This window comes from Vombatus ursinus, unplaced genomic scaffold (genome assembly GCF_900497805.2).
Source record: "Vombatus ursinus unplaced genomic scaffold, bare-nosed wombat genome assembly UNPS02008996.1, whole genome shotgun sequence".
Taxonomy (NCBI): Eukaryota; Metazoa; Chordata; class Mammalia; order Diprotodontia; family Vombatidae; genus Vombatus; species Vombatus ursinus.
Genome location: NW_020948774.1, coordinates 3,287,111 through 3,304,033, shown reverse-complemented (window position 1 = coordinate 3,304,033; position 16,923 = coordinate 3,287,111). Strand labels below are relative to the sequence as shown.

At 38.5% G+C, this 16,923-nt stretch overlaps 1 protein-coding gene across 5 annotated transcripts in view; it reads left to right on the top strand.

Moving 5' to 3' along the window:
- ENDOV (endonuclease V) overlaps positions 1-16,923 on the top strand; it is a 52,841-nt gene that overhangs the window by 26,064 nt on the left and 9,854 nt on the right. For 2 of the 5 annotated variants that reach the window (XM_027850243.1, XM_027850239.1), the window contains one exon: positions 1,472-1,899. The exons of 2 other annotated variants lie outside the window; for them this stretch is intronic. In XM_027850243.1, coding sequence (XP_027706044.1) covers positions 1,472-1,507 — 36 coding nt within the window. In that variant the 3' untranslated portion in view covers positions 1,508-1,899. Of the gene's footprint in view, positions 1-44; positions 62-1,471; positions 1,900-16,923 lie in introns of those variants that run through there. One more of the 5 variants, XM_027850242.1, reaches the window with a different exon arrangement.

Sequence of the window (16,923 nt, the reverse complement as noted above, 5' to 3'; positions counted from 1 at the left end):
CTACTTATTAAGTAAGAGTCCATATGATTTCTGTTCTATTCTAGGAGCTTCAGAGTAGGAGGTAAAACATAGGATACAGAGTCCTTGCCCTTGGGAGACTACATCTCTTTGCAAGGTTACAAGGTGATGACACATGAATACTTAGGTCCCAACTTTTAACCTCTTTTGCCATCAACTCCATTCCATTTCATAAAGAATGTTTACATAGCCAAGTTCCACCTTTTTTTTTTTTTTTTTACTTTTAGGCAATTGGGGTTAAGTGACTTGCCCAGTGTCACACAGCTAGTAAGTGTCAAGTGTTTGGTCTGAGGCCGGATTTGAACTCAGGTCCTCCTGATGTTAGGGTGGGTGCTGTATCCACTGCGCCACCTAGCTGCCCCCCAATTTTTTCTTTTCTTTCTTTTTTTTTTAGCAAGTTCCACCTTCAAAAGGCGATATCTTTGTATAAAGTACAAAGGATCAAGATGGACTGTGTTTTGTATTTTTCTTTCCTTCACTCTTAGCAAGCCTGCTCCAAAGTGATGAAAACTTAGAGGTTTTGGGATTTTGTTTTGTAATATTTTATTTTTATTGAGGAACCAAAAGGAAAGAGAGGGAAAAACCTTTAATTTCCTCCTCCAACTTTCCATTGCCCCAATCAGGTCTCTGTTAGCTATTTCCATCAAGTCTCAAAACAAATCTGGACCTCTCTGTTCTTATTACCCCTCATTGTTAGCCTCATTATCTGCACTGTGAAAAGGGAAAAGAATTGCAGACTACATTTGTCTTTGCCCTACTTAATTGTGTCTGTTTTATAAAAGAGAAAGGTGTAATGGGAAATGCCTGTTCCTGTAATATAATGGCTTGAATCTTGCAAAGATGCCTATCTGCCCCCTTTTCCTCCCCATTTAAAAAAGTCTGAATAAGATTTAGTCTTCCATTCTACTCTTCCATATCCCTCATCTGTCATCTCCATTTTTTCCCTCTCACCCTCTGAAAATAGAACTAGTCTTAGGGGATTTACCACACTTCTGTTAACCACCCTGCCAATTAGTCATTCAGTCCCTAAATTGTTCTAAGCACTATTCAAGCTTAGAATCCGATAGACTTATTTAGTAGAGAGTCTTTGGAGCCAAGACTAGGCAATTGGTGAGGGAGGAAAGCACACATCTTTAAAGAGGTGACCTAAACCTTGGAGTCTCAGATTTGACCTATCCTTATCTCTGCTCTCACCAAGGGCTCTTTAGGTCTGATGGAGAATAATTGAGAACCATTTTTGCCTTACCATGGTCTCTCTGTACTAGAGAAACACATCTGGGGGGAGGTAAAGATTTTCTACCAAACTGATCTCTGAAGCTTAGGGAGGCTATCCAGAGCCATACCTAGGAATTTTTGTACCTGAAACAGTTTAGTAGGATTAAATGAGACACGTTAACAGCAGAGAAAACAGAGGAAATGGCCCATTCCAAGGATCAAATGCTTATCTTCACAGGATTGCAGGAGTACTGCTGGAGATATGGGGTCCTAGAGCCGAGTGCCTGAGGACCCTAGCCAAAGGAGGACCAGAAAGCAAATTGCAGAGACACATTCACCATGGGGAGGAAGCAGGTCTTCCCAACACCACCTATATCAGTATACTGGAGCAAAGCCTCGTTCGCCTATGCTCAGCACAGCTTTGAAACTAATCAGATAGTTTACATTAGAGTGTGTTTTACTGCCCAGGAAGCTACTGTACTTGGAGTCAGGAGAACTGGGACTAAGTCCCAGCTCTTTAATGGCTAGTTGTATGATCTTGGACAAGTCATTTGACCTTTTGAGTTCTTGGCTTTCTTATCTGTAAAATGAGTTTGAACTAGATGATCTATAAGGTTCTTCAAATGCTAACATTCTCTTAGGATATTTCAGCTAATTTAAAATAAATAAAAGCACAAGACCTCTTGGAAGGGAAGTTTTTTATTTTTGTATTTCACAGAATTGCAGAATTTTAGAGTTGGAAGGAATTTTAGTGGCTGTCTAGTCCAATAAATGGTCATTCAGCCTCTGAATGAAGACTTCCAGTGAGGAGGAACCCACCACCTATTAAGGCAGGCAACCCTTTCTACTTTTAGGCAATCCTAATTGTTAGGAAACTTTTCTTGATATCATGCCTAAATTTGCCTCTATGTAGCTCCCACCCATTGTTCCCTTATTTTACCATAAGTCTAACACAGCAAGTCTAATCTCTCTGCCACATGTAACCATAATACTTGAACACAGATAATATCCCCCTCAATTTTATCTTCTCCAACCTAAATATGCACAATTCCTTCAGCTGATCCTTAAGTGACATGAACACAAGGCCCTTCACCATCCTTGTCTTCCTCAGTACAGTCTTCCATTTATAATTGTGCATCTTAAACTGTGTCACTAAGAATTCAACACAGTACTCCAAATATGTTCTATTGAGGCCAGAGTGCTGAAGAACTATCACCCTCCTCTTCCTGGAAACGTACCTGTCCTAATGAAGCAGAAGATCATGTTAGCTATTTTGGCTGCAACGTCACATTTCTAACAGTGTTGAGTTTGCAGCCCACCAAAAACTCCAGAGCTTTTTTAGACAAATTGCTATCTTAACCATGCCTCCCCCATCTGCTACTTGTGAATTTGATTTGTTGAACCAAAATGTAAGACATTTATTTCTATTGGATTTCAGATTATTAGATTCAATCCAATGCTCTAGCTATCAAGGTCCTTTTGGATTCTGATTCTGCCTTTCACCTTTGCAACATCTGCACATTTAATGATTTATCAAGTTATTAAAAATGTTAAGTAGCGCAGGACCAAGCTAACATCTCTGGTGCACTCTACTGGAGAACTGCCAAGTTGATGCTGAACATCAAGTCCGGCCATTCAACTACTTCCAAATCCATCTAATTGTATTATTATCTTGTCAGTCAGTCAACATTTATTGTTTACTGCCAACCAATCAAAAAGTATTTATTAGGTACTTACTAAGTGCTAGGCACTGGGCATAAAAGAATAAAGTGCTCCCTGCTTGCAATGAGCTTGCATTCTAATGGAGGAAGACAAGTGTAAATACACACATGTGTATGCATATACATTCACACATCATAAATATAAAGTGAATAAATACAAATATATGTAAATTAGCCAAAGAAAAGGTAGTTAGGGAAGGAAGGCATTAGCAGTTGGGGGATCGGGAAAGGCTTCATGCAGAAGGTGATACCTGATGGTGCTGCATTTTAAAGAAAGAGTACGATGATGAGTAGGAAATAAGGATTGGCTGACTTGAAGAGTGGTGGAGGGTCAGTGAGGCCAGGTTGTGTAAGACTTTAAAAGCTAAACAGAAGACTTTATATTTTTATTCTAGAGGCAGTAGGAAACTATTGAAGTTGGTTGAGTAGAGGAGTCACATGGTTAGATTTGCACTTAAGGAAAATTATGTTGTCAGCAGCGTGTAGGATGGACTGGAGTTGGGAGAAACTTGAAAGAGGAAGATCAGATGGGAAGCTGTTGCAGAAATGTAGGTGAGAAGTGATGAGGACCTGAGTGAGTCAGGTGAGGTGATGATGGTAGCTGAGCAAGTCAGATGTGAGATATGCTAATATTCTCTTGGGTTTTTTTCAGCTAATTTAAAATAAATAAAAGCACAAAATCTCTTGGAAGGGTAGTTTTTTATTTTTGTTTGGGCACCTGGTTGGATAGATGGGGTATAGGGAGAGTGAAGACTCCAGGATAATACTAAGATTACAATCCTGAGATGCTAGAAGGATGTAGTTCTTGTTGATTTTTCCCTATTTATTCTGTATTTAACTTGTTTGTACATAGTTGTTTGTGTGTTGTCTCCCCCATTAGGGTGTGAACTCCTGCAAGGCAGGGTCTGGCTTTTGATTTTCTTTGTATCCCCAGCACTTAACACAGTGCCTTTACAAAGAGGCAGTTCATAAATGTTTATTGACTGACAGACAGATAGAGACCAGAAAGTTTTGGTTTAGGGGGAAAGTTCAATTTTAAACTTGTTGAGTTCAAGATATCTCTGGGACATCTACTTTAAAATATCCAATAGCCAATTGGTGATCTGTCAAAGCTGGATGGAGAGACTGGGGCTAGGGAAGGGTAGGGAAGGGAAAACCAGACTCTTGGAGAATACCCACGGCTAAAATGGTATGATATGGAAAGAGTAGTCAGATAGGTAGAACAGGAATCAGGAAAAAGTAGCATCATGAAAACTCAGGAGAGAGTATCCAGGAAGAAAGAGTGGTTAACAGTGCTAAATACAGCAGGTATGTTGCGAAGGATGAAGCCTGAGAAAGGACCATCAGACTTGGCAATTAAGAGATGATTGGTAACTTTGGAAAGTTTTGTTTGGGTGATGAGTTCAGAAGCCAGATTGCAAAAAGGTAAAGAGAATGAGAGGAGAGGAAATAGAAGGAGTGAGTGTAGACAACTTTTTTAAGGAGTTTGAGAAAGAGAAAAGAGATATAGAATGATAGCTTAAAGGGATTTTAGGGTCTAGTGAAGGTTTTTTAAGGATAGGAGAGATTTAGGCATGTTTGAAGACAGAACGGAAAGAGCCAGTTGTTAGGAAGAAGTTGAAAATTTGAGATGGGGAGATGAATGAGGTTGCAATATGCTGAGAAGATGAGAGGGGTTGGGAACAAATGAATGTGTAGAGAGAGGAGAATGGCTTTGGAAAATGGCTGTGTTGTTGAGTCTAGAGCAGGGGTGGGGAACATGCAGCCTCAAGGTCACATGCGGCCCTCTAGGGCCTTGGGTGCAGCCTTTTGGTTGAGTCCAAGTTTAACAGAACAAATCCTTTTATTAAGGAGATTTGTTCTGTGAAGTTTGGATTCAGTCAAAGGGCTGCACTTGAGGGCCACGTGGCCTCAAGGCCACAGGTTCCCCACCCTTGGTCTAGAGGAAAAGAAAAGAGAGTGGGAGATGATGTCAAAGTAGTTTGAGAAAAGAGTTTTTGAGAATAAAAAGAAGAGAGCTTATATCAAATGGTCTCAGTTTTTTCAGTAAAATAAAAGGCAAGGTCCTCAGGTGCCAGGAGGGAGATGGGGGTGGGGACGGGGGTGGGAAGGGGACTTGAAGAAGGAAGACAAGTTTTAAAAACTTCTATGGGGAGTGAGTAAGGAATAAATTAGTGAGGAATAAAAAGACTGCTTTGCTACAATGAGAGCTCAGTCAAGGTTTTTTAACACGTATGTATAGTGTACCCAGTCAGTACCTAGTACCAAGCATAGTACTAAGCACTAGGTTTACAAAGAAAGGAAAAAACAATTCTTGCCCTCATGATGCTTTACATTCTAATTGGGGAGATAAACATGAACATAACTAGGTACATACAGGATATATACAGAGTAGATTGAAGGTAATGTTAGAGAGAAAGGCATTCTTAGCTAGGAGGAGGAGGTGAAATTTGAGATGAGTCTTGAAGGAAACCAAAGAAAGTGAGAGGCTGAGGTGAGTAGGGAGAAAATTCCAGGGGTGGAGACATCCAGTACAGTAGCAAGGAGATAGAAGATGGAATGTCACATTTTAGGATCAGTAAATAGACCAGTATATGTGGATCTTAGAGAGTGTGGAAAGTAATAATACAAGAATAGTGGAAATATAGGAGCCGACCACATTGTGAAGAGTTTTAAATACCAGAGGACTTTATAGTTGATGTTGTATGAGTTTATTGAGTTTATATTGTGGGGGTGACTTGGTCAGACCTTTACTTTAGAAAATGGAGGATGGCTTGGAGTAGAATGAGAAATAAAGCAAGAAGACCAGTTAGAAGGGTATTGGGGATAAGATAAGAGGTCACAAAGGCCTAAATTTGGGTATTGGCTATGTGAGTTGAGAGAAAGGGACATGTGTAAGAGATGTTATGTAGGTAGAAACAATAAGCTTTGGCAAGAGAGGGAATATGTGGGGTGAGTGAGAGTAACTGAGGATGACATGAAGGTCCAGAGCCTGGGAGACTGGGAGGATGTTGAGTAGATCTGGGAATTATTCTTATAGAAATAATAATTGAACCTATGAGATCACCAAGTGAAAAAAGAGAAGAGGAGAGTAAGTGTGTTTAGTGAACTTAGTAGATGACTTTCTCAAGGCATTTAGCTGAGAATAGGATATGAGATCTAGGACCAAAGCTAGTGGGGATGGTCAGATCAGTTTTGAGGATGGCCGTGACATGAGTATGTCCATAGGCAGCAGGAAAGGAGCCAGTAGATAGGGAGAGATTGAAGATGAGAGTAGAATTACACTAGGGGCTATTTGCTGGAGAAGACATGAGGGGATGGGATCAAGCATGCATGTAGAGGGGTTTTGCCTTGGCAAGGAGAAGGGCCATCTTTTCATTTGAGGCAGATGAGGAGGAAGAGATAGAGGGGAAAGATGAGGAAAGGAGAAGTTACTCCCTGTGAAAGGCCTCAATTTGTGAATGGCCTCAGTTTTTTAAATGAAGTATGTATTGAGGTTCTTATCAGTGAGGATGGGGAAGAGGGAGTGTTGTGTGGGAGGCTCAAAGAGAGGTATGAGAAGGTTTGAAATAGTTACTGTGGAAAGTGAGACATAAGATCTATTAGAAAGGAGTAGAAAGACTGTTCTGCTGCAGTAAAGATCCAGTTGAAATTAGATACTATAAATTTGTAGTGGACCCATTCAGCATAATTCCATGATTTTTTTCCAACTGTATTCAGCAGCATGTGAATAGCAGTGAAGGAGGCAAGTAAGGAGAGTAATCCAGGGTTGGAGTTTGGCAAGATATGACCAGTGGCAAATAGGAAAAGGGGATAAGATTTGAGAGAAGAGGATAGTGTAGAGTTGAACTGGGTCAGGATAGAGAAGGGAAAGGAGGGTGTAGCCAGTGTAGGAGTGAAGGCCTGGGAAAGAATGGAGGACAAAAGTAATGGAGGTCACAGTGAGGATGAAGGGTTAGAGGTCATAAGGCATGGGGAAAGAAGGAATGATAAAAGATTATGATCAGATAAAGGAATTTCAAAATTCATGCATTTCAGAGTAGGGCATTTGTGGGTGGTTGCAAGATCAAGGGGTATATGTAAAATCCCCAAATAGCCCTAGAGGCAGGATTTGTAGTGTGAGCCATGAAGTGAATTTACTGAGTAAGGCAGAGAACACCCTGGGGATTTAGAGTTAATGACTCCCAGGATCCTCTGGATTGGCTGATAAATTTGGATTATAATGAACCTCAAAAGAGGAGTGGTTACATAGTGGTAGAGAGAGAAACAAGAAATATTCCTTCTAGTTCTCATTCCATCTTTTGCACTAGAGTAGTATGAAATATTTTATCAAATGCTTTGCTAAAATTTAAATGAACTATATCTAAAACATTTCCTTGATCTACCAATGTAGTAACCTTGTCAAAAAAGGAAACAAAGATTAATCTGGCATAATTTGTTTATAGTGAAGCCAAGAACACCGTTTCTTTTCTAGATATCAAAAAAATTTCCTTAATAACGCAAGTTAAAATTAAGGTAGACTAAGGCACAAAGTTCTGAACATGATCCATTTATTAGTTAAGTGCAAATTTACCAATAAAAGAATCTCAGCTTCACCAGCAAAGCTAAGACCCTGAGGTGGGGGAGTGGCTACACTTTTTATAGTTTTTAGGGAAGTGCAGAACAAAGAACAGGGCTTTGTAGATGGGGAAGAAGTTATGATTGTTTAGAAACTGGAAATGAGGGGTTAGCAATAACCCCCTTTTTCTCCTGTGACTAAGAAATCTTCATTGTTTGAGTTCACCTGCAAGGTTAGACATAGTGGATCAGATTTCTTTGGATTAACAAACCAGACATCCTTCAAGGGTAGCAGATTTCCTTCACACAAGAATAGAACAGTGATTAAAAACAGAACTGGATTCCTGAACAGGACTCATTACAGGACAGCCGAATTTCTGAATTAAGTTCAGAAACAAAGAATCATGACTTAGCCAGTTACAGTACAAAATCAATTAATTGTAAATAGGATCAACTAAAAAATACACAGAATCATTCTGATTATTTCAGTAATCTCTTCTAGAATTTTCTCAGGAACCAAAGTCAGTTTACTGGAGTATAACTTTCAGATTCTTTTCTTTACTTTTAGGGAAATTGGAGTAACATTTGCCCTTCTCCAGTCTGTTGTACCTCTTATCCTCTTTCAACATTTTACTGACAATGTCTTAGCACTCACATCCACCAGCTTTTCAGTACCTAGGCACATTTGGACCACGTGACTTTAATCAAGGATATCTGTTCTTTTAGTGCTTTTGTACTTTCTCCTTATTATCTTCAGTTTCAGTTCTCGTTTTTGTTTTTTCATGTCTAATACAAAGCTCATTTTCCTTGGCAGAAAAAAAAAAGAAGCAAAACAATAATTGAGCAGTTTTTCTTTCTCTCTGTTGTCAATTATTTTTGTCCCATTTACCTCAAGCAGGAGTACTTTACCTTCTTTAATCTTCCTCTTTTTCCAAATATAGATGTAATCTGTTCAACCATTAGATTAATTGGCTAAACCAATTAATCCATTAGATTCTGAACTCCTTGATGGCAGGGACTCTTTTGCCTGTTTTTTCTTTCCCCAGTACTTAGCAAAGTACCTGGTAGCAGGAAAGTACCAAAGTAGCAGGAAATGCTTATTCATTTATTAACTGATTGTTATACCTAAAAAATAATCATTTTTGTTGTCCCTTGCTTTACTCACAAGCCTTGGCTCATTCTGAACTTTAGCACTTGCAATACTTTTTACAGGACTGTGTCACACTTTTATATTCAACTTTTGCTATATACCCTTTCTTCTATCTTTGTTATACATCTTTTAAAAAATCTAAGCTGGTAGTTGTGCATCCACATTAATCTCTTCAATTCCCATTTTTCCTCCTCACTAAAATGGTTTCCCTTTGTATCTTTAACACATCATTTGTGAGAGTTTCCCATCTCTCCTGGCCTAACTTTCTAAATAGCATTTCAGTTCATGGAATCCTTCCTGTCCTTCCTCTGAAAAGAGCGAAATCTGATATCCCCAAATCTAGGGTACATGTCAGACTATACCCAAATTTTTACTTCTCTAATACAAACTGTAGGAGAGAGTGGCCACTCTATCCTCCTTCCCCTCAAATGTCTTATCATTTCCACCTTGGCAACTGTTTCTTCTTCATTAGTGAAAATAAGGTTCAAGTGTCAAGATAATTGACATCTCCTGTCACTATTATATCATGTCTTTCAGGCTTATGATCCATTTCCTGAACTCTTTCTGTTTCTTTGTTCTATCCAGGTGGTCTGTAAAATGTAACAAGAACAAAATCATTTCTGTTTTTTTTTTTAATTTTTTTATTTCTTTACTCACCTAGGAACTTCTGGTTCCTAGATATACTTACTGTATATTCAGAAGCATAACTTCTGAATATACAGTGCTACCTCCCACGTCTCACTCCTTTAATTTCACCTGTTTCATTTGAATAAAGTATACTGTTCTAGAGCCATATTCCAGTCATGTGTTTCACTTCACTAAATCTCAGTAATTCCTATGAAATAAAATTTGTCTCCTTGTATTTAGGCTTTTATTTCCTCTTGCTTGTTGCCAAACCTTTGAGAATTTGTATATAAATATTTGAGACCATAGCTTTTATCTACTGTTTCCTTTCTTGTATTTTGTTTCCTGTGAACTTCTGGTTGTCTCATTTCTTTTCTTCATCCTTTGTTGTATCTTCTCTTTATGGTGTTCTGGAGTAATTTTCCCCTTCACTTATTCCTTTTATTTTAAAACTCTTGTGATTAGATTTATAAAAACACAAGACAGCTGTATCCCTACCAGCCCTTGTGGTGTGCACTCCATTCTTGGCCAAGAATCTGTCACTCCTATAGTTTAAGCCATGACCCAGAAATCTTCTCAGACACCTTCATCTTGGCTTATTGTTCACTTCCCACATTGAATTTTCTCTTCTACTTCGCTTGTTTTCAGTGGTCAACAATGAGCAAAACACAACCGGCTCCCCAGGACTTCATAATCTTTGGTAATAATTTCTTAATTCCTTATGGCACAGTCATCTGTGCCCACATGAATCACCATAAGCAGAGCGTAGTCACTTATTTTGACAGGACTTTGGAGGTTCTCTGTTATGTCTTGGACACGTGCCTGCAAAAGACAACAAACTTCTCTATTGTTAATCAGGTTGACAAATAGCTGCCTGATAAAGAGGTTGCTAACTATCACTACACTTCTTTTAAACCTCACTGGATGATTTCTCACCTGGTGTTCCTGTGGCTCTGTTTTTGTCATCCTTTGAAGGACAGATGGTGACTTTTCCCTGAAAACTTACAGCTTCCTCCTCTTCAGGAACATCCTCAAATTTGTTTTTTATTTCAGAGTGTACAGTTGTCTTTTTCTTTCCCTTCCTTCTCTGTGTGACATTCTTCTACTCTCTACCCTTCTACTTGCCTTCTACTTCCTACTCCTTTTGCCAATTAAGAGCCTTTTCTTCCCGCCCCCCCCATTGAAATTCTGCTTCAGGTTTTTTTCAGGAGCACTTCACTGTTTCTGATAACTTGGAATGTAGAGGGGCATTTCTCAAGTGCTTCCCCCTGTTCTTCTAGAAGAGAGACCAATACACTCTTGCTTGGCTATAGCAAAAATATAAGCACCTTATATTCAAGCAAGTCATAGAAAAATTGCTCTTGATACTGATTGAGATTCTCAGCCTTCTTTTTGGAACTGCTTGTGGGTGATTACACTTTAACCCCTAAGCACTTCCTTAAGGCTTTTCAAACCTTTTATCATGTCTTAACAGCTTGAAAGCTGTATCCAACTTTCTTTTGTTGGTCTCAACAAGAACTTTTAGTTACATCATATTTCCTTTCCCTCTTCTCCCTCACCTTTTATTTGTTTCACCCATTTGGTTTATCTACCACTTCACCAATTTATTTTGTTTACCTCACTTGCCTTGCCTTGACAATCACCTTCTCTTTTTCCTCCTCTTTGAGTGCTTCTCGTCAGGTCCTTACTCCTTAATCTTCTTTCCCTGGATTGAATCTTTCTTCTCCTTAAGCACAACTTCAGGTCTTTAGTTTGTTTCCTCAAATTTCCCCAAATTTCACCTTTCCCAAATTCAATCTTTGGTCTTCACAAATCTAGATTTTAAAAATTATCTTCTTATTTAGCTTAAGCTCTTGCATCTCCTGCAACCTTCTCTCACAGAAGTCGGAGGTAAAATCTGGACCTGGATAATTGTTCTTCAATTTTTTCTCTATATTCCCAAATTTCTCTTCCCCAAATTCAATCACTGACCTTCTTAACAAGTTCAAATACCTCCAGATTTACCTTTGCAATTTTATTCTCCTTATTTGGCTCAAATATTTTTTCTCCTCCCCAAACTTTCTCAAGCAGAGGCCAGAAGTAGAATTTCTATATAAATATGTGTTTCTCACTATGCTTTATGATTAGGTCTAGAAAACTAGTCCATTTGACTAATTTCTGTGAATGTTCAAATTGGGAGTTTATTTTGCTTAGACAGGCCACAGACCAAGTCATATGTCTTGAAACATCACTACATAAGATGAAACATAATTATGTAAAGCAAAATCCTCTAATGTGAGTGGTATTTGTATTCAATGCAATATGAAGGAGGAGACCATTAAGTACCTCCTGTGTGCTAAGCACTGGGAGATGTATACAGAGTTTCAATGGACAAGTTATTCTATGGAGTTTACAATCTGAAATGAGAGAAGACTCCTGTATGTGATATTATATGGTATTATGTGATAAGTGCCTTAGAGAGGTGTGAAGCACCTTGTGAGATCCAGATAGATTTTGAGGTGGGGATCAGGAGAGATTTCATGAAAGGGTTGGCATTTAAGTTGGTTTTTTAAATTTTTTTTTCCTTTTTCCTCTCTCAGACGTTACTTGCTATTGCTCTCCTTAGCTTCCAGAGTCCAAATGCACTTCCTTTAAAATTATTTTTTAAAAATTATTATTTATTTTTAACATTCTCTTTAAATTTTGAGTTCCAAATTCTCTTCCACCCCTTCCCCACTGAGAAAGCAAACAAAATTTTATCAATTATACATGTGAAATCATGCAAAGCATTTCCATTATTAGCCATATTGCTAAAAAATAAAGTGAGAAAATTATAATTCAGTTTGCACTCAGAGTTCATCAGTTCTCTCTCTGGAAGTGGATAGCATTTTTTTTATAATGAGTCTTTTGGAATTATCTCGGATCATTGTATGGATCAGAATAGCCAAGTCTTTCACAGTTGGTTATCATTACAACATTGCTGTTACTGTGCATAATAATCTCCTGGTTCTTTTCATTTCACTTTGCATTGGTTTCTACAGGTCTTGCCATGTTTTTTTCTGAAGCCACTCCCCGCTCCCTTCCTGAGTCATTTTTTTATGGCGTAATAGTACTCTATCGCAATCAAATGCCATAACTTATCCAGCCATTCCCCAATTAATAAGCATCCCCTCAATGTCCAATTCTTTGCCATCACAAAAAGGGCTGCTGCAAATATTTTTGTACATACAAATCTTTTACGTTTTTCTCTGATCTCTTTAGGATACAGACATAGTAGTGGTATTGTTGGGTTAAAGAGTATGCACAGTTTTACAGCTCTTTGGGCACAGTTTCAAATTGTTGTCCAGAATGCTTGAACCAGTTCACAACTCTACCAACAGTTTGTTAGTGTACCTATTTTCTCTTATCCCCTTCAACATTTGTCATTTCTTATAGGTGTGAAGTAGTACCTCAAAGTTCTTTTAATTTGCATTTCTCTAATCAATAATGATTTAGAGCATTTTATCATATGATTATAGATAGCTTTGATTTCTTCTGAAAACTACCTGCTCATTTCCTTTGTCCATTTATCAATAGAGGAATGGCTCTTATTTTTATAAATTTGACTCAGCTCTGTACTCAGTATATATATGAGAAATGAAGCTTTTATCAGAGAAATTTTCTATAAACATTTTTGATATTACTTCAATGTCTATGGTACCATTTAGCATAAAGTATTTTCTTTGATTATTTCTTTAATGGGGTCTGTTTTTGCTTTTGCTTTGTCTGAGATCATGATTGCTACCACTGCCTTTTTTACTTCAGCTGAAGCATATTAGATTCTGTTCCAGTCTTTTATTTTAACTCTGTATGTGTGTTTCTATTTCAAGTGTGTGAACATACAACATATTGTTGGATTCTGGTTTCTAATCCATTCTGCTTTCTGCTTTTGTTTTATGGGTTAGTTCATCCAATTCACATTCACAGTTATGATTACTAACTGTAATCCTAAATTACTAACTGTAATTTTCTTCTTTTTCTTCCTCTCTCTTTTTATACTGTCCTTCCTCAAAAGTCTGTATTGCTTCTAACCAATGCCACCCTTAATCCACTTTAGCTTTCTCCCTCATTGTCCCCTTTCTGTTACCCCCTTCCTTTCCTATTTCTCTGTTGGGTAAAGTAGACTTCTATACCCAACTGAATGTGTGTGTGTGTGTGTGTGTGTGTGTGTATGTGTACGTATACATATTCTTCCCTCTTTGAACAGTTCTGATGAGTGAGATTCAAGCATTGCCTACCACTTTCCACCCCCATTTTCCCCTTCACTATAAGAGCTCTTCCTTGTGCACTTCTTTTATGTGAGAACATTTTCCCCATTCTACCTCTCCCTTCCCTCTTCTCCCAGTAAGAACCTCTTTCTCACCTCCTAATTTTTTTTAGATCATTCCAACATAATCCACTTAGCCTAATGCCTTGTATCTATGTAAGTTACTTCTAACTGTCCTTATAATGATAAAATTATTAGGAATTACCTGTATCATCTTCCCATATAGGAATATAAACAGTTTAACTCCACTGAGTCCCTTATAATTACTCTTTCATGTTTACTTTTTTATTCTTCTATTGAGTCTTGTGTTTGAATATCAGATTTTCTATTCAACTCTGATCTTTTCATCAGGAATGTTTCAAAGTCCTCTGTTTCATCAGATGTCCATTTCTCCCTGAAGGATTACAGTCAGTTTTGTTGGGTAGGTTATTTTTGGTTGTAGTCCTAGCTGCTTTGCCTTCTGGAATATTATTTTCCAAGGTCTCCATTTCTTTAACATGGGTGCTGCTAAATCTTGTGTGATACTGACTGTGGCTCCATGATATTTGAATTGTTTCTTTCTGGCTTCTTGCAATATTTTTTCCTTGACCTGGGAGCTTGGGAATTTGGATAGAATATTCCTGGGAGTTTTTATTTTGGGATCTCTTTCAGGAGGTGATCAGTAGATTCTTTCAATTTCCATTTTACCCTTTGGATCTAAGATATTGGAGCAGTTTTCCTTTCATTCCATTCACATTCTTGAATGTGATGTCTAGGCTTTTTTTTTTTTCATTATGGCTTTCAAGTAGTCCAATGATTCTTAAATGATTTCTCCTCAATCTATTTTCCAGGTCAATTGTTTTTCCAATGAGATATTTTACATTTTCTTCTGTTTTTTTTTCATTCCTTTTTACTTTGCTTGATTGTTTCTTGATGTCTTGTGAAGTTGTTAGCTTCCACTTGTTCAGTTCTAATTTCTGAGGAATTATTTTTTTCATTGACCTTTTGTACCATTTTTCCATTTCGCCTATTATGCTTTTTAAGGAGTTCTTTTCCTCAGTGAATTTTTGTGCCTCTCTTACCATTAGGCCAATTGTATTTTTTAAAGTGTTATTTTCTTCAGGGTGTGTAGTATGTGTGTATGTGTGTGTGTGTGCGCGTGTGTGCGTGTGTGCGTGTGTACATGCACCTACACACTCTCTTCTTTTATCAAGCTATTAATTCTCTTTTCATAATTTTCTTGCATCATTCTTGTTTCTTTCCCCAATTTGTCCTTTACTACCTTTATCTCTTTCTTTAACTCTTCTAGGAATTCTTGTTGAGTCCAGTTAGCATTTTTCTTTGAGGCTTTGGTTGTAGCTGTTTTCAGGCAGTTACCTTCTTCTGCATTTGCGTCTTGGTCTTCCCTGCCACTGTAGTAGCTTTTAATAGTTAAGTTTTTTTTTTTTTGTTGTTTACTTATTTTTCCAGCCTTTTTCTTGACTTTGAATTTTATATTAAAGTTGGGCTTTGCCCACCCGGTAAGGAGGCACTGTCCCAAGCTTTAAGCTTTTCTGTGATGCTGTTTTCAGAACTGGTTCTGTGGGTCTGCAAGCTTTTGGTGCTTTCAAGATGGCATGGTCTGGGGAGAGTTGTAGTTACTGCTCTCCTGGTCTGCTCTGGTGTTTACTCAGGAAGTGCCCCTGATCCCCTGCAGCTGAAAATGCTAACATTCCCTTGGACCCTGGAACTTTGACCAGGTGCCCTGTTCTCTTGTAGCCACAAGCGCTACTGCTTCTCTCTACACTGTGATTGCGACCAGGTGCCCTGCTCTCTGGTGATCAACCACAAGTGCTCTTTCACACCCTCAAACTGAGACCTATAACTGCGTATGGGCAATAGAACTGCCAATTAGTGCCAACTGTACACAGGACCAGCAAAGGGTCCCCTGTAGTATCTTTCCGATCAGTTGTCCAGCCCCCTTACCATCTCTGGGCTGAGAGCTTCTGAAGCTGCTGCCACCACCATTACGGCTACCTCCAGTGCCTGCTGCTCATGTTGCCATTATGTTCAATCCACTCTGGACTGGCCTTCACTTTTGTGTCACAGACCTGTTATACTGACCTCCTAAGTTATCTTAGGCTGGAAAAATATCTCAGTCTGACCTTTTGTTGGCTCTGGTGCTCCAAAATTTGAATTGAGGAGTGGTTTTAAAATTGTTTGGAGGTGAATGTTGGGAGAGTTCAGCTGAGTTGCTGCCTGTACCCCCTAGCCTTCTTTACTACCCTTTCGGTTGGTAGGTAGGACTTCAATAAAGAGTGTGGAAGGTGGGCATTTTAGGTATAGAGAATAACATGAGCAAAAAACATGGATGTTCAAGAGACATTCCAGTTTGGCTTGGAGTATCAGGAGTGTAGAGGTATGTAGTGTGTACACTATAGAGTTAAGATGATACTAGATTGTGAATAGCCTCTCACCTCACGCTTAACTGAAAACATTGAGGGCATCCTTTGTAAGTTCCTTCTCATCTGTCTCCAAAGCTATCCTTCAAATCATCTCAGCCTTTTAATTGGTATCCCTGAATCCAGTCTCTCTCTTCTGCAGTCCATCTTCCATATAGCTGCCAACTTGATATTCCTTTTTTAAAAAAACAAAGATTTATTTTCTTCCCCTCCCATTTCCTCTCACCTTCATTGAGAAAGAAACAATAATTTGTAATATGCACAGTCAAGCAAAACAGATTCCTGAATTGGCCATGTTCAAAAATGTATGTCTGATTCTTCATTTTGAGTTCATTATCTCTCTCTCAGTCAGTGGGTAGCATGCTTTGTCACTGGTCCTTTCAAATAATGATTGGTCACTGCTTTAATAAGTTGCTAAGTGTTTCAAAATTGTCAAATCAATATTCCTGAAGTATAGGTCTGACTGTGTTACTCTTCTGCTCAGGAAGCTTCAGTAGCTCCCCACTGACTTTATATATTTACTTATAATTCCTCAACTTGGCATCTGGCTACAGAGCTTTCCTAGTTGATTGTATGTTACTTCTCCTCCCATACTCTACCACCAAACTGGACTACTTGTTCCTTTTGTATAGCATTTCATCTTCCACCTCTGTGCCTTTAATATTCTCTCTTCTCACTTTGAATGCCTCTTTTCAAAACTCGGCTCAAGTAGGCCCTTTGCACTGGTTCTCCTCCACACTTGGAATGCTCTCCCTCCTCACTTTCGCCTCTTAGCTTCCATTGCTTCTTTCCAGACTCAGCTCAGATGCTAGCTTCTGCAAGACTTTAATAGAATTGAGCCCCTTACCTGCTAGAGCCTTTTCCTCTTAGGTTTACCTTCTACCTACCCTGCATGTATATTTTATGTGCCTACTTATATACATGTTGTCTCCA